We start from the raw sequence: 17,690 nt of genomic DNA, 5'->3' as shown, positions 1-17,690 counted from the left end.
TGCGTTGCGCCAATAAGCTGCTCGCAAAGTAATTCGATGCATTTTCTTGTCTTTTTTCGCGCGCAAAAGCGTTGTGTATCGCAATATAATTGCACGCGACCTTGCTAGACTGCGCTCGCTGTGCGACCACACCTCGGGTCGACGTTATCTCAAGTTCGGAATGCACTGACCCGGACAGCCGCCGTCGCCACGTGATTTATAGCGAGAGAGCGAGAGCGCGCTGAGGCGAAATTTCTCGTTGTTGCGCGCCTGTACAGGCAAATGATAGCAAGAGTGGCTCGACAATTGGCAGGTGCTCGCGAAAAGAAAAGAAAAAAGAAAAAAAAACAAGAGAGACTTTCCAATTTGAATGGATTGCGCAAGCGCGCAATTTGCTTGGCGCTCGAGCCGCGACGATTTATGAATCCATTTAGTATAAGTTCTCATTAACAATAAGAAAAATCACGGCGTCTGATATCGTACGCGAGTTCGGCGTGCACGCGCGCACGACGGAACGAAAAAAGACGCACGATACGATAACGTAACCGGCGCGGCGCGCGCGACCGATTGGAAAAATTATCTATTACACTTTGCGCATTATCAGCGTCGATCTTGCCACCCAGCGGCGCGCGTGTCGTTTAATTATTCGGTGTAAGAACGAGGAAACGGTTCATTATTATGCGTTTGACAAAGTGACACTTGCGAGCGCATTGAATAATTAACGAGCGAGAACGTCACGGGGGCGGGAGGGTGGAACGAGAGGGGCGCGGAGGGCGGGGGCTGAATTCGCGGGCGACATGCGTTGTCGACGCAACGTGTTTTCAATTTACCAGTGGCACGCAAGCACAAAGCGCCATAAGTCAGACGCCGAGCGCACGGAAGTCTGTGTCTGTCCCGTCCGTAACTACGGCCTATTTATCTTGAATATCGAGTCGTCATCCATCAAAACGCATTGGCTGCGAGATAGGAGAGACTTTGTTGCGCAACTAGGCGCGTGTGCGCGCCCAAACGGTTTTGCGCAATGCGCGAATATTCGACGGAGAGCAGTCGATCGAGTTTTCTGAAGGAGAGAGAGAGGGAGAGAGAGAGAGAGAGAGAGAGAGAGAGAGAGAGAGAGCGAGAGAGAGAGCTTGATCCACGCTGGAGTTGAGCAATGCCGGGACGTGATGCTTTTTGCAAAGTATTGTTCTGTGCAGCCAAAAGCAATTACGAGAGAGACCGACTCCTCTGACCTGCTCGGCGATTATTTGGCCACGAGGCGCATGCACTCGACCTTTCGGAATGCTGCCGTAGTGCGCCTCTCACAATGCACCGCCTGCATGCAGTGATGAAACGGCCCGAGATTACGCAGTCGCGAGAAAAGCCTAATAGAACGTTATACAGCTTGGCTTGTATGTATCGAATTATCGAGCTCTCCGACTGTTCCCACAGGTGCCGATTCGTGGGAATCGACGATTTTAGCCCTTGTATGGCGACCATTTTTGCTCTCGTCTCCATGACTCTTCATAATTCTCTCTCGCTCCCTCTCCCTCGCCCAGTAAGGCTTGGCCTGACGCGATCATTGTCTCAGCTGCCAAACTCAATTGAACGAGCCGTGTCTAATCTCTAGTTACTTCATTGGGTTCACGCGGAGCTCGTGTGTTGTAAGGAGGTGTCGGTTATTCGCAATTTTCGCTGCGATTACCGCCAACAGCTTTAGCCGCGGCCAATTTGCATCAAATAGACAAGCTTCTCTCTCCCTCTCTTGCTCTCTCCGGTTTTATGACCGCTTAAACTTCCTATTTACGATTATTCTGCACGGCTATCGTGTCGCTTTTTTGCACCTGCGTAAATTATCTTCTAATTTCAAGATAAAACAAATTGAACGATACTATTATCGTAAAATTACCGGTAGATTGTTATTCGTGTAGATGTATGTGTATACAAGAATGATACAGTTGCTAGCGCGCGAGCGAGCAGACTGTTGTCGACGAGTGGAGATTACAACAATTTTTTTCTGTCGACAGAATGGCATTTCTCGAAATGTTCCACGTTAGCTTTAGAATGCTTGGCGCTGAAAGAGGGAAAAACTTTGAAGATAACAATTGGAATAATCATTGAAAATCGTGCGTTTATTGAGCGTGTATTTACTTATATTTACATACACCGCTAATTTTCACCGAGTCGCATAAAAAAAAGTTACACAGATATAAGTATTTTATGTGTTTATATGTATATTCAATGGCATGAATCTCTCGCGACAGTTTGAGGGAGATGAACAGGAAGTAAAAGGTGGAGGACAAAAGTAGAAGAGTATGAGTAGAGAAAAGTGAGAAATGCAAGCATACACATCCAGAGCGGACGACCTCTCGCTCTTTAGAGTTGGCGAGCACAAAGTCGTCCGCTCCACATATAATATATTGGCACATGTGTCGTTCGTCGGTCGCGATGCCGTCAGGTACTCGTCGTTCCGCAGGCGTTCCACTCGATTATACATATTTAGTTATTTAAAAAAAACAAGTTATATCTGAAGTTGAGTTCCGCTATCTATCTAAATAAAAAAAGGAGGGCAGGGGTGAGGACTCCATCGTCGTCGATGTGCTACATTTTTACCAGTGGCCGTGTCCGTGACCGGTGACAATAGCAGCACCATGACCGGCTCCATGCGTCGTGATTTTACCAGAGGGGCCAGCGATCACGACAGATCCAGCATCTGGGCCAGAAACGGCAGCTGGACCGGCGTGTGGTCCAGAAATGGCAGCTGGACCGGCGTGAGGTCCGCCGAGATGAATGCCATGAGCGTGGGGTCCAGCGATATAGGCGCCGTGATGGCCGTGTCCGGCGAGGACGACACCGTGGTGAGCCGGTCCAGCGGCGACGTATCCGTGGTGGCCTGGTGCTACGGCTACGACGCCGTGGTGGCCGTAACCGTGACCTGCCAATGCGTGGCCGGCGTAACCGTAGCCACCGTATCCGTAGCCAACGTGGGCGACGCCTGTAACGTCAGTGTGATTCGTTAATTAACGATTCGCGTGCTGTCGTCGCTGTTGCTAATCGATTAATCGTGTCACGCGCGAATGCGTTCACATTTGGACCTTCTTCATCGTTTCTACTCCCTGTCTGATATGAAACTTTACACTTGTCACCATACCCATTATCCGGAGTTACAGCTATTGTATTATATCGAATTTCATACAACTTTTTAACTAGACATTAGGTTTAATTACGCTGATTACACGATGGTCAGACTAATGAGACCATTGACTTATGTCTGTCGTGGTATTGTGTTTCACTTTATTTATTTCTGCTTGTAGAATTTCATTTTTTCTTGTTCATTCAATGCTTCATAAGTGCAAAAAATAATAGTGCATTCAAGTGTAAAAGCCATTGATGAAAATAAACGGAACAATCGATTGCAAATTGATTTTCCAACCAAATAATGTCTAAGGCCATACATGCTAATGATCAGATTAATTCCAAAACCAGATTGAGTAGCAATACACGAGAACAATGTGTGTTTCAAAATGTTGCACAATGAAAGTATTATATTGTTATCCGTCTATCGGACAATTGGAATGTGTAAACCGATTTCACATTGAAAAATCCGCGTGTGGAGTAGACGAAGGCGTTGAATTTGTCGAAGAATAGAGCACTGCGTTTACACTAATAGAGTAACAAGATCGAATATATCATAAGATAAGTGTCCACGTACCGGAAACAAAGCGACACTAAGCTCTGCGGCCTAGGATAAGTTATAACTATTATTGAGTGCGTGTGTGTGTGCGTGTGTGTAGCTTTCAAGCAAACATATAAATAGCCGCGACGAAATGTCGCAAGCGATGCATTCTTTATTCATTGATAAAAGCCTCGTGCCTTTGCTTTATTATTGTGACTAAACGCCGATAAACATTGGCTTCGAGCGTAAACAACCGGCGCAAGACCTATCGTACACTTTCCATATTGTTCAATCGACTGCAATCGTGCGAACACTGTTATGTGCGCTTTTCTTGACGGCTACGAAGGTCAGCGTTGGCTTTTTTTTTCACGCTCCGATCATTACCCTTCATGTTTAATTCAGTTATGCCACAATGCTTGTTCTTTTTCTTTTATTACCTTGGCTTTCTACCGATAGATATGCTATGTAATCGTCTTTCTTTTATGTTGCGAAAAAAAAACACTTTTTTTACGATCAATGCAATTTTAGAAAAACGTAATTGTATATAATCCGTCATGATATTGGCTTTTGAAAGGCGATGCATATCCTTAGTTTTTCTTCTGCAAATATTGCTAAGCGTACGTTGTGAATGGAATTCGATTTTGGTAAACTACGTACCTGCAAATGTTGCGTGATAATCGGTTTTCGCAATAGCAAACAAATTAGGCTTTGGAACAACCCTCACCGGTGAAAGTTTTGCGGTTGGATTTCCGTCATAAATTCACATTTTGATTGCCGAAATTACTATGCAAGGCTTTAATAATTTTGCGAATATCGAGCACTGTAACGCTATGTCTGTTTTTATTAAACTAGGGTTTGGATTTGTCTCACTTTTTTCTAATAAATTGCTAAAATTCTATAACCATTAATATTTACTTGTAATGAAATATTGCATTGATATTCACTATCCAATAAATCGATGAATTTTAATCATTCGACGATATATTGAAAAAATATACAAATTATGAAACAGTCGTATCAGTAAAGGATATTGCTGGTAATACTTATTTATCAGAAAAATTGATCAAAGTACATGCACGAGTGTATACAAAGTAACTGGCTTTATGATAATTGCAGTGGTGATTAGATAATAGCGGAGATTATCAACTCTGCCAATAATAATTACAATATTATTACAGCACGAGCTATCGTCATGTACTGGCCATCATTTCAATGCAAAATCACAATTTAGATTATTATTAAACAGCGATTACTTCTTTCACAATCACTCATTATTTCAATCTCTATTTCATGACTATCATCCGATGTCTACTTTCTCTGACGATCTTTTATCGTAGCTATTTTTCTACAGACAAAAAAATTATGTTTCGAGCTTACCAGCATGATGGCCATCGTATGGTCCAGGTCCGTCATATGGACCTCCGTAGTGCTCAACGTGAGCGGGTCCAGCGTGGGAGGCGGATACAACGGACGGTCCACTCACGGCACCAGTGACAACGGCGCCATGGTCGACAGCGCCAGAAAGACGAGATGGTCCCACGGAGGGTCCAGCAAGTACGTTAGGTCCATTGGCAGGTCCAACGAGGTGGTTGGGTCCGGTATGAGGTCCAGCCAGGGAGATACCGTGGCCATGGCCATAGTAGCCTAAGTCTCCGTGTCCGTAAGCCAGGGCACCGTGTCCGTAGCCCAATCCACGCTTTTCACGCACGTCCGCGCTCGCGGCGGCGAAGACGGCGAGACAGATGATCTGCGATTCATCATTTCATTGTTTGTCAGCTTAGTAAACATTTTTCGTAGCAACTTGAAACATTTTCAGTAGTAATATCCGATTATAGTAGGACACGTTGCGTGTAGATTCAACAGTGGTAGACTAGTACAAGATGTTCCTTCGCGAGCGCGCCATTGTTTGCAAGTGAACCGTGGCAGGTGTGTATGAAATGACTCGATGAATATGTAAAAAGTAACAGCTGTATCATTCGCTCTCACCCGTAGCGGAGAATTAATTTGAGAGTGCGCGATAATGGAATGAATCCGATGAATGGAAGTAGACTAAGAAGCAAATTTTCCGCAGGCTGTTTCATCTGCCAGCAAGTAGTAGCAGACGAGCTAGATAAGACGGCGTGCTGGTTACTACTGCAATAACTCTTTTATAGCGCATAAAAGTGGTTAACTACGACACGCGTGACGTGTGTATCCGAGGCGGTCGAGACAGTTCTTTTTTTTTCCTTTAAAGTCTTCGTGCTGAGAGTAATAAAGAAGAACGAGGAGTGCATGGCAACAGTATTCGCGGAACATTAATGTTTTATAAAAATAAAAAAATGGACTTTTTTGATTATAGACGAATGCTTAGATTACACGTTATTTTTGTTTGTTTTGTTTTTATTCAAGTAGTAATCGTCGTTTCGGTCAGACGCGTAAAAAATCGCAAATTCAAACACTAACAGCTACATTTCGAGCACTATTCCAAAGCATAGAAGTATCGCAACGAGTGTGGAAAATAAAAAAAAGAGTAATTATTTGCTGAAACACTGTCGGAAGGAGCACCCGCGCGTTCCTCGAATGAACACCAAAGAGATATCACGCACCCGTGAAAAACTTACTGTTTTTTCGCGCACACAAGAAACTGTCCTTCGCACAAGAGATACCCCGAGCGCAAAGCGACAAAAGCAAAACCGGCAATCGATGTCACAGGCGCACTGTGCAGCAGGTAGAAACACAGCGCGTCGATTAATGTTGAATACTTACGAAACCCTTCATGTTGTCTTGGAGGAGTTAGGTTGGAGAGTCAGTGCCGGCGGTAGGATCGTGATGGCGCTTATATATGCTTGGCGACCGCGCCCCCGCGCGCAACAGCTCTCTCTCTCTCTCTCTCTCTCTCTCTCTCTCTCTCTCTCTCTCTCTCTCTCTCTCTCTCTCTCTTTCTTCTATGTGTATGTGTGCAAGTCTGATCCCTTCGAATAATCGGGGGGAGAGCCGCGTAACCCATTGTGCAAGAAGGTCGCAATCGTTGGACACACCCATAACAGTTTGTGCCAGTAGTGTGCGCCTCACTCGCGTACTGCTCGTACGGCCTTCGCTCATTTTTTTGTTCTAGCTGCACTACCCCTCTCTCTCGCGCTCGTTCGGTCGCAGCTCGTATCACTCGCCTCCATTCGTCATACGCGCGGATAACCCACCTTTTGTCACGAGCGCCGCGCCCTTGTCGCCACCAGCTGCCGTCGGCGTGCTTTTACATATAAAGCTAATCGTGAGGCCGCGGCGACTCCGAGTCGACGTTCGAACGCCGAGCAGCTGTGACGACGACTATCCGCTGGTATTCTCGGCTCGCGGGATAAAAAAAAATGGGAGCGGACTTTTCTCAACGCACACACGCATCGCCAGCAAGGAACCGATACGTTTCTCTTTCTCTGTCTATCTATCGCTAATTGCATGCGCACAACTGCTTGATTACTAACCGGTATTAATAACGCTTCTGTAATCGTTCCGCCTCGATCGTTACTCTATTATATTCCATGTGGCTTTCCAAACGCCTCAGCGGTCGTTCTGGCAAGGAACTACGCGCCGCCGAAAAGCAAAAGTCTTTGCGCGCTTGCGTCGTTTGATAATCGCGGTGGGATGCCGAGGAATGGACGCGATCGCTGCTAATAGCTCGCCGATCGACATTTACGGTCATTGTCTGGCGCGCCGAGGCGGACGCAATGGCAGCTCAACTCAGCTGGAGGCCAAATCAGAGATGCTCCGCGAGGGCATGCAAATCGGTCGTCGACGGAGGCAACGATACACCTGTCGCGCTTCGTACGTTTCTCGCTTTTCCTTCTTCTTGTCGTATCAACGGTTGCGGCTCCTATACTTTTTTTGTTTGTTTTTTATGCGGTGTACACCGTTTGCGAAACCGTCAGGCGGGAGCGAGCGGATCGCCGTTAATAGCTCGACAAGTGAGAAATCGCGTATGAAATTTAACACTCTGTCGCGATTCGATTAGCGCTGAATTGATGAAGCTATTCATTACGCTGGATGACACCTTGATTACGTTTAGAAAATGTGCGCACGCGGCTACACCACCGTCGGTAATTGGAGTGTAAACGCGTGGATTTTCGATACCCTTTCGTCGTTGCGCAAAAGCTACGCTGCACTGAACGGCGGGAACGATTCCTCCATACGTTTTGCTTTTTATTAACATTGTAAATTATGTATAATTATTCGAGCATTCAAATAAATTTGGCCGTGCCTTGACCTACTTGCTAGAAAAGAATCTTATTATGCGCCCTCGCGCTGAAACTCCGTATAGTAAGTAATGAGCGATTGTCTATAAGCATAATTACTTCAAGACTTTAAAATTCGTTTATTTTAGCAATTTATCATAATTTGCTTAACGGCGGGTGTGTATTATTATCTTTTAATAGATCAATGCGTGACTTCGTTCAAAATATATTCATTATTAATTCATTCCACTACGTAACCACTACGTACAATCCCTTCGTGTTTTGCATTCAACGACCGCCGCGTAAAGGCGAAGAGCTTTAACAAATCATATCTTTTGAAAAACTCCTAAGAATTGAGTTTCCATCTATTTTAATGTCAGAATGCATATTCGTTACCGTTGAGGTAAGCTGCAGGTATGTTTTAGGTAAAATTAAGTAAATGGAGTTGTAATAAATGGTTCACTCTCGGAAAACACGGCGCATTCAATTAAGAGCTGTTTGACCTGAAAAGCTTTCATCTAAATGCTGTAACTTCATTGTCTGTGTCTCTATTTCTTCTTCGCGTGTTCGCACGTGTTTGCGCGTGTTTCCTGATATTACTCTCACAAAGAAAATTTTAATAGAGTGTCAGTACCAATGTAAATTTTAATGACAAGTACAATATGCTTAAGCCCGTTGAAAAATTATTATTCCATGATATTATATGGCTTGGAAAAGTTTACGTATTATTTCAGGTGTACAAGTCGTTGATTCTAAAAGATGCAATGAAATTGAATCGAGAGAAATCGTTGATACAAACGCCATCTACCGATTTCAGTCAGAGCTTTTCTGCTTTTCTTTTCTCATCAATTAACTTTCTTCGAAACAATAAAATTACATTGTTTCATTGATCTTATGTCAATTCCAAAATGCATACATTAATATTTTTAAATTCTGACTATTTTTGATCAAAATTTACCGACTGCACAATGATGAAAACTCTATGATCGGTAGAATGTTTTAGCGACCTCTGGGTCGGTTTAGTTTCTGCTTATGTAAGTAGGATTAGTAGTGTCTTAAGAAATAACTGCCTTGTATTTTGTCAACAGCATAACTTGATCAAGAGAATTGTGCATTTGCATTTATTAACAATATATGTTCCAAATAACAGCTTTTGTCTACGCGCATATATTTTCAGCTTGATTTCTCTATATAGCAATATTCTAGGTGAATTCCATGATGCAAGTAATGGATTTACATTCTCATTGTTTTACAGGTATACATGATAGAATTGACTGAGTACATTTTTAAATATAATTTTCTCTGCACTCTATTATTAGCTGCAGTTAAATCACTTGCTACTTAAATACCATGTTTATCACTAAACACAGGACCGGTAGATAAATATGGCAGAATATACGGATATCTATACAGGATGTTATTGCAAGTTACATTCATACACACACACACACACATACATATACACTCTGCAAGTAGATTATTAAAAAATTACAAATTAAAAAAGATGTGCTTGAAAACTACAATTAAGAACATACAATAGGTCTACATAGAAATTTCTATTCGGTAAAATATCTAGTGTAATTATAATGCGACGAATGTAATTGAACGGTACAACGTATTCGATTAGTCTCGCTTGTTTTTATCATTAACGAGCTAAACGTTAAGTAGATTATAAAGTTGAAATAGAAAAGTGTCTCAATATATCCTGTTTTGTGTCTCAATTTTTGCACTATTTTTTTTTTTTTTTTTTTTTTTTTTTCGTATCGTTGGCAAAACGAGTGTCTCTACCAATGTCAATCAAACTTGCAGGTTGCCCCACACTTTGCAATGCAGGCGAATAATTATAACATGGATAGCTGCGATCGAATGTGTAGCATGACTTGCGCAAGCTCGCGAGTATAGAGTAAAATAGAGATAACTCTGGGATTTTTCAAATATGCTCCTAATTGGCTTTGCACACAGCAGCATGACGAGGCGTAATGAATACTAAATATAGCCTGCCAATTTTGCGATCATGAATTTGTTCGGTTGTAATTGAAATAGTTGCTTGGACTTGCGACTTAAAAATGTATGCATCGGTTTACTGAGCGAGTTTACTGAATTGAACAAAGGACTATTTTTTCTTCCGAGCTGGCGGATTCGCCAACAAGATTGAAGCAGTAAGCGTCGAAGGTAGCTTGGATGAGTATACGCTGGTTCGATCGCCTAAGGTACGGATCGGTGTCGGATGAGGCACGAACGGTTGGTGGTACGAAGGCAAGACAGGAGTTGACAGAAGGAGGTTTGTATGTAGGTAAGGGCGCAGAATTAGCGAAAACGAATAGAACAGATTGAGTTTTAAATACTGATGCTTTATTTTTATATAAAGTATTGTATAAATGTATAAACGCTATAAATACGTGGCATCTATCTATGTTGGTGTTGTTGGTTGGGTGCTAGTCGTGATCGCATAGAAAGGGTATGACGAGGGCGGTCGGGTTTGCGTCCACGCGGGACCACGGCGGCGGCGCGCCATCTATGTACATTCATTCATTCGCGAAGGGGGGCGGGGATCACGGCTTAAAACCTACCATAATCTACCGGTCTCCTCTTCGCTATAACATAACATCTGTAATATGCGTAATATGTATATAATATACGTATAAAAAAGAACGGGGGATGAGTATACACATGTAGCCGTAGTGTAGTACGTGTATTCTGCGTATATAATATATAAAAAACATGAGAATGACAGAAGACAGACAGAAGAGTCGAGAAGAGAATAGTAATAGTAGTTAAGGTAGTGTGGCACATTCGATGCACATTGGACGAGTTTACGAGACAAGTGTGCGTGTGTTGCTGTTGCCGTTTCCTTTTCTGCGTGTATCGTGCGCGTCTGTGTGCAGCGGTGGATAACAACATCCGAGGACAACAGGGCGCGCGGGAGCGCCTTGCGCCTCCAGATAATATTACAATAATACAAGGAAAACAAGAAAAGAAACCACGTGGCATTCGCGTGCCAACAACGGGGTCGAGCGGAATTTTTTTTCTCCATTTTTTTTCTCTTGGTTTTTTTCTTTTTTTGTTTTTTTCGTTTTTCTTGGTCGGTGACGATGATGTTGGTGTGATGATAATAAGCGATGCAACCGCTCAAAAAACAGAACGACTAGCTCCGCTTGCTCGACTCGTTGCCTAAATATACGTGTAACACATATACAACGCGCGGTGCACTCGGTGAGTTTTCTTCATTTTTTTTTCTGCTTTTTTTTTCTCTCAGTTTAATTATTTTTTGGTGTACTCGTTTGGCTGGTGTGAGAGTGTGGGTGTGTGCGTGTACGTGAGTGTACGTGTGTCGAGGCTCATCCGGCTAACTTAGGCCCGTGGCTCAGGCTCACCGATCTCCACAGCATCTTCACACAGAATCACTCGCGGGACCGGAGCGCGGGACAAACAAACAAAAAGTAGCAATTTTTCTCCAGAGAACAAACAAAACAAAGAAAAAGAAGCGCTCGCGCGGGATCCCGAGTCAACGAGATCCAACGTTTCAGCCGACAATTGACTAAATAGTGGACGCGTCGTCCTAGTCCTCACATCCGAGTAGCTGAGTGCGTAAGACGACCACGTTTATCACCTATTCCTCTCCGTCTCTCCGTGTTGCGTGTGTGTTGCTTGTGTGTTGGCATGAAGGTTGAGGGGGGGGGGGGGTGGCAGAACAGAGTTTAGCGTGTTGTGTGTGTACCGTGTTATGACTGCAAGCTCGCCGCTCCATTATAGCGTCCGTCTGACTAAGAGTTGAAAAGCGCGGGGATTCGGGGGGCCAGCCAGGGGCGCGCGCCATCAGCAAATCTCTGACTCGCGCACACGGAAGAGATAGATAGACGATAGCACAGAGACAGAGAGAAGAAGAAAAGTCGAGCAAAGAGGAAGAACAGAGAGAGAACAGTAGTAAGAGACTAAAAGTGAGAGATAGAGAGAGAGAGAGAGAGAGAGAGAGAGAGAGAGAGAGAGTTGAGACAAGTGAGCGCGCTTTGAGTATCCGTTCGACCGGTATGACTATGGTTGGTGTGCCGCCGTCGTCTTTCATCGCCGAGATGACTCTAATCCGCATTACCACTTGCCATGGTAGCCGCCGGGGATGATGGCTCCGTGGGAGCCAAGTCCGGCGTGGATGGCACCGCTGGGTCCGTTGATCACTGCGACGCCAGCGTCGTGTCCGCCGATTCCTCCGTGGATGCCCGGGCCACCGCCGATCACGGCAATGGCGCCGGCTCCGTGACCTGAACGACACGAAGGATACACTTAGGATCAGGCTTATTTTGCGACTCAACACTCTGCGGCGATAGGGCATTGCATCCCGGGACACGCTAGCTCCGACTCTCGGACTCTGGCGCTGAGCGGCTAGCGGCTCGACGCGAATACTCACCACCTCCAAGACCGAGGCCACCTCCGAGTCCAAGACCACCGGGCGCGGCCGCGGCGGCGGAGCCGGAGCTGCCGTCGTCGCCGTTGATGCCGCCGGAGCCAGCGTAGAAGGCGACGCCGCCGTAGCTGGGTCCGACAAGGTTAGCGGTGGCCTGGGACGGGCCGACGAGGGTGGCGGTTCCCTGGGACGGGCCGACCAACGTCGACGGTCCGGCGGCGGGGCCAACGAGGCTGGCTGGTCCGGTGCGCGGTCCGCCGATGGACTTGGCTCCCTCCTGGGGTCCCACCAGGTCGGATGGGCCGCTCTGGGGTCCTACGTTGGCCTTGGGACCCTCAGCGGGTCCGATGTCGGCCCTTCCGCCGAGAACGCCTGTGGATTGCGAGCGAAAGCTGAGTGCGCCGAGCGCCGATCGGGGGAGAGGAGCCCCGGAGCTTGCCAGGCGCCTCGGCGCCCGCGCACTCGCAGAGTCAGCCTGCGGAGCGCCGAGCGGGCTTCGCCGAGGGACGCCCGTGCGGGGCCGGGGGGGAGCGCGGGAGGGCGCCTACCGCCGGAGACAATCTGCTGAACTCCCGCATGTCCAGCCGCCGAGGCGGCACCCGCAGCGTAGTTGGCGCCAAGTCCGCCGGAGCCGAGGCTCGAGGCGCCGCCCTGGAGCGCGTGGGCAGTGCCAGCGCCGGCGGCGAGTCCACCGCTAAGTCCCGCTCCTCCGTGTCCACCACCGTATCCGCCGTAGCCGCCGTAGCCTCCGTGAGCGATGCCGGCGCGGGCCGTCGCGACTGACAGGCAGGCGAATACGATCTGCAACGCAGCCGGAGAGCAAAGTGTACAGTGGGTCGGTGTGGATGCAGCGCCGAGAGCAGTTCCCACAGAGAGCAGCGGCAAGTGCAAGTGTATCCCACGCGCGACTATGAGCGTGCACAGCGAGACAGCGGGGGCACGATTACTCATGCGAGAGAGCCGCGCGGCTCGCTTTCACTTTTGGTTTGCACTCTATGGCTGCTCGCACAATAGCGCGCAGTTTATCTCCGCCTGGGAGAGAGAGAGAGAGAGAGAGAGAGAGAGAGAGAGAGAGAGAGAGAGAGAGAGAGAGAGAGACAGAGAGAGAAGAGCGAAAAAAAGCCGTAGCTCGAAGGGTCGTTATGTCATAAAACGCGGTAATAAGCGCAGTAGCCTAGCACAATTTATACCGGCGGCGGTGTGGTGCGGTAACAGTTTCTCGTAATTGGACTGATAGAGTCGCCTAACACGGAGCGAGCCGCGTATATACGTCGCGCTGACAGAGAAAACTGGTCGACTTGCAGTTTCCCATATTAGGACAAAAATGTAGCTGCAAGTGGAGAGAGAACTGCATGGCCTAGAGAGCAAAAGAGAGAGAGAGAGAGAGAGAGAGAGAGTAGCGAAAAAAATAAAAAAGGAAGGCGGCTTTATGCAATCGACTGGCCGTTTAAGCGTAATGCTGCACGCCTATAATGATTCGCCGGCCGCCGTCGTTGCTGTTACTGTCTCGCTAGACGGCCCACTTTAGCCACAGCGAATAAGAGACTTACACTTGCGAAACAGCAGAGACAGCGAGGAAAAATCGATGGCAGGTGGGCACGTCCCAGATCGAGATTCGCCGAGTGCGCTCCGCGCGAGCGCGGGAGAAAGTCGCGCGGCCGCGCGAGAGAACACACTCGCGCTCGAATTAGAAATCAATCCCGGCGTCGCGCGGTACGTTGCGCGCGCGGCGAAACTGTTGGACGGACGAACACACGCGTAATAATTCTGCATATACTTTCACGCGCGCGCGCGAGACTTGCTTCCTTCCCGCCCCGTGTTTTTCCTTTTTGCACGTATCCGTGCACCGGATACCGGAATGAAATTTTCGCGGCGAACGTGCTTACATTGCGTTAGGTAACTTTGCGAGTTAGGGTATGCATAAGCGCGTTCACGATCGAAAGTTAATTTTTCTTTTCCTTTTTTTTTTCTTTTTCAGAGGAAACAATTTATCCCGCTTCACTCTACGATATTTTACGTTTCTAATTTGCCGCCGTTGGCTGTTGAATAGTTTCATAAATTTTCAGATGCGTTTGCGAATTCGAAAATCTTTTGCGCAGCTTTCGAATACATAATTCATCAGAAAAATTACTTGTTAAAACGAAGGTAAGGTTTTTTTTTTGCAAAAATGAAATCACGTGAGGCTAATTTAACAATAAACGATAGCATTCCAACAAGAAAACCATTCGCCTGCGAAAAATATTTTGAAGTGGAATTAAAAGATAAATTTGAAAATTTAATCGACTTTTAATTTATATTAACATTGAAAAAAAATGTGAATTTGCATTCAAACGATGAATTATTTGAAAGTTTACTTCTAGCTTCGGTGCGATTTGAATTTCATAGCTTAAAATAATTTCCTACGTAATGTGTACAAAACCTGTTAGTAACGGTCTGGCCATGAGAGAAATTAGCATAAAATAATCGACGTAAAATATTAGAACTAATAATAAGTAACGTTAGCCACGCGGGCGAGAGTACGAAATTTGCAATTTGAAAGCTGGTTCGGGTGAGAGAGAAAGTCAAAGCTCTGAGATAAAAATTTGTTGAAAAAAGTCCCTCAGCCGATATGTGTAATGATTATTGCAGCAGCTCTCGTACAACAGACGATAGGTCTCGTGATAGAAGATGCGCGCACGTGAATGACAAGCGAGAATAAGCAAAGCAAATGATAAGAAAAAGAGCGCGGCACTGATCGTACAACGAGAGAAAGAGAGAGAGAGTGAGAGAGAGAGAAAATAAGGCTCGAGAGCTTGCGGCGAGCTTCGTCGCTGCTTCGGTCAAATGGTTTCTCTTTTTTTTCTTTTTCTACGCGCACTGCGAGATCCGAAAGAACTACAGGCGTATACTCACGAAGGCCTTCATGTTTGGTTTTTGTGTGTGGTGGGCTGGTAGTCCGGTGAATGACTGACTTGGGCCGGGCTGGGTCGGCCTTATATACGCCTAACTCGCGGGGCTCCACAATCACCATCCTTTCGAAAGCAAGCGGCCCCCCTTTCGACCCCCCTTAGGCGGCCGCGCCGCTTACAACCGAGAGATCACGCGAAAAGCCGTATAATCCTTGGCCAAAGAGATAACCACAAGCCCACCCCTTCTCCGACTCGCGCTCGGTCTGCTGCCGGTGTTGCCGCGTTTTTTCCCTTCTTTTCTTCATCGCGCCGCGTCGTCGTCGTCGCCGGCGTTCACCCCGCCAAAGCTTGCGCCTCGCGCTGCTGCCAATCTCGCACGGCTGAGGCACGTAACCTGCGAGCAGGGCTGATGCAAAAGTTTCGGACTCTTGCGAGAATCGCGGTGGCGCTTCCGTCATTTTCACGCGTGGACACTGTCAGTGCGGTCGCCTACAAAAGTGTCTCGCTTCGCTCATTAGTGTTCCTTTCGTTTTCCGCTCGACGAGAATTTGTAGATAGTTCTCTACAGCGCAACTCTTGCTTGATTCGCCTTGCGAGTTCTACGCCGGACAAGTGATGCGGATTCTTCAAGAACATTGAGATTTTCGGCACGTACGAGCGAGGCTAATAAGAGCGCATATCGTAACGATTTTCTTTTGTCTTCTAATTTCACGCCATGAAAATTTTAATCTCCGTAGGTGTTAAGATCTTACAAAACAGTAACATAAGTGCAGCTTACAATTATAGCCTTTCGATGATTTTCTTGCGCAACTCGTAGAAGCCGTTTTCCGCAGCGGCGGAGCAAGGGAAAAACTGTTTTTCTTCTTTTCAAAGACACGAGCTGTATCTTAAGCGGCGACGATTGTCTTGCGCTTGTGAAACGAGCCGAAAATTTACTCGTTCAAGAATGACGCCGATTTGCGCACCCATTTCGAAGACTGCGTAAAGTTTTACGAGGATGAACGTAAAAATATCTACCGCGTTGTATGAAATTTATTAATGCACATGCTCTGGCCGCTGTAATCTGTCCATTTATACATTGTTTTGTTTGCCTATGATGTAAATAAAGTGTCTCTGAGAAGCGACGTTGCATGTTGATAAAAATCGATCGATCAACGAGACAAAGCGAATACTACTCGGACGAATCACAGGATTTCGTTAAGGTGAAAAATGGGGAAAGAGGAGAAAAGTTATTTGAAGATAGTGAAAAGTGATTCGAGTGAGTTCAGCAGTGGCTTAACACGAGTAGGCGACAAAATTTACTTTAAATTTGCCGTCGGTCCGAGATGCAAGAAGGATTGTAAACTCATTATTCAGGATTATGCTAAGTGTTAAACTTCATAGCTTTTGTCTAAGCGGCAGAACCTTATCTGCCCGGTCTTATTGTTTGATCTCTCTTTGTAAGTATACAACGTGAGAAAGATAGACGATGCGATCGTTTTTCTCATTTTCAAAGAACGTAAAAAAATCGATACTACGTCTTTTCATAAGCATACTTGTTATTATTAATATCACGTTGGGATTTTTTCATTCGGTCGTTCGATTGGACGAATCTCGAGTAATGCTATAGCACGGCTCGTGCGATATTCTCCGTCGCTACATTGTTATTGTTTGATGGATTGTGACAAGAGGCCGAGCATTCCCATAGCAGCAGAATTTCAAGCACGAAAATGAAAGTTAGTTGCATGATGCCAGTTATGCACGAGAAAGATTATGAGGGTAATTATCCGTAGACAGGTGGATTATGACGAATAATTTGTCAATAGCAGAGGGTAAAAAAAACATTTCAACGAGAACTAAATAGAATTCCGTAGTCGAGGAATTTCAATGAAAAACAATAGTCGTGAAACGGCAGAAAAGCCTAGCAGTGGTATGGATTGGCAATCTGCGTTCGCAATTCGTCGGGCCATTATTCTCGATTTTCATTCAAACGCTCAGTGCGCGATCATCATTTTCGGGCAAATCTCGCGCTCATAAAAGCAGCCGCTGCGAGCTACTACGACTGGCAATGTTGGATAACGCCAAAGTATACGTACGGCGCGATCCATGTTTGGCGTCGACAGTAGTAGAGCGGATAAAAACGCGTCGGGTCGCCGAATGGCCTTAAGAGACCTAAATTCTTTTCTAAATAGATAGCCTGTCGCTTTACGCCTATTACCTCAACCCACTAATTCGCCTGAGCGAGAGCGAGAGAGAATACGCCCGGAGGGGTAGATTTCCCAGTAAGAGTTACATCCCCGCTAGAAGGCCAATTTGCATACTTTTCTTTGCGCGCTTTTTTTTCACTCGCTATCTCTCCCGATTCAATTAGCTTCTATCACGTCGTTATCGCTTTCAAAGCCTCGTCGTCGATGGCCACGAATGACTACTCAACCTACTATCTTGGAGAACTATTATTGTCTATATCATTGTCTATATCTGCAACGATTCTTCCTTTCTCTTTTTATCGCAGCGACGTTTTATACAAATGCAACGCGATTCCAAGATCATCCATCGTTCCATCTTCTTTCGAAAGTATTTAATATAAA

At 46.0% G+C, this 17,690-nt stretch overlaps 2 protein-coding genes across 3 annotated transcripts; both read right to left on the bottom strand.

Moving 5' to 3' along the window:
• Nucleotides 1-2,082: 2,082 nt before the first annotated feature.
• Nucleotides 2,083-6,498, bottom strand: LOC131670044 (cuticle protein 64-like). Of its 2 annotated transcripts, XM_058945357.1 has the most exons (4): nt 6,380-6,498; nt 5,012-5,381; nt 2,572-2,953; nt 2,083-2,509 (listed from the first exon to the last, which is right to left on the bottom strand). In XM_058945357.1, coding segments are annotated over exons 1-4 (765 nt in total). In that variant the 5' UTR covers nt 6,392-6,498; the 3' UTR covers nt 2,083-2,508. The 2 variants fall into 2 exon arrangements, with proteins under 2 accessions (XP_058801340.1, XP_058801339.1); XM_058945356.1 differs by having other exon boundaries at nt 2,083-2,953.
• Nucleotides 6,499-10,082: 3,584 nt separating this feature from the next.
• Nucleotides 10,083-15,236, bottom strand: LOC131670043 (spidroin-1-like). Its single transcript, XM_058945355.1, has 4 exons — nt 15,128-15,236; nt 12,784-13,036; nt 12,239-12,607; nt 10,083-12,092 (listed from the first exon to the last, which is right to left on the bottom strand). The coding sequence occupies exons 1-4, from the start codon at nt 15,137-15,139 to the stop codon at nt 11,923-11,925; spliced, it is 804 nt and encodes a 267-aa protein (XP_058801338.1). The 5' UTR covers nt 15,140-15,236; the 3' UTR covers nt 10,083-11,922.
• Nucleotides 15,237-17,690: the final 2,454 nt, after the last annotated feature.

The sequence above is a fragment of the Phymastichus coffea genome, unplaced genomic scaffold (genome assembly GCF_024137745.1).
Source record: "Phymastichus coffea isolate CEN01 unplaced genomic scaffold, Cenicafe_Pcof_1.1 PCOF00099, whole genome shotgun sequence".
In the NCBI taxonomy this organism is placed as follows: domain Eukaryota; kingdom Metazoa; phylum Arthropoda; class Insecta; order Hymenoptera; family Eulophidae; genus Phymastichus; species Phymastichus coffea.
This window is presented reverse-complemented; position numbering and strand designations above follow the sequence as displayed.

Coding starts and splice junctions, on each gene's coding strand:
- LOC131670043 (XM_058945355.1), bottom strand. Junction 12,608..12,783: donor TCAGCAGATTGTCTCCGGCG/GTAGGCGCCCTC, acceptor CGCAATCCACAG/GCGTTCTCGGCGGAAGGGCC. Junction 12,093..12,238: donor TGGCCTCGGTCTTGGAGGTG/GTGAGTATTCGC, acceptor CGTGTCGTTCAG/GTCACGGAGCCGGCGCCATT.
- LOC131670044 (XM_058945356.1), bottom strand. Junction 2,954..5,011: donor ATACGATGGCCATCATGCTG/GTAAGCTCGAAA, acceptor CTGACGTTACAG/GCGTCGCCCACGTTGGCTAC.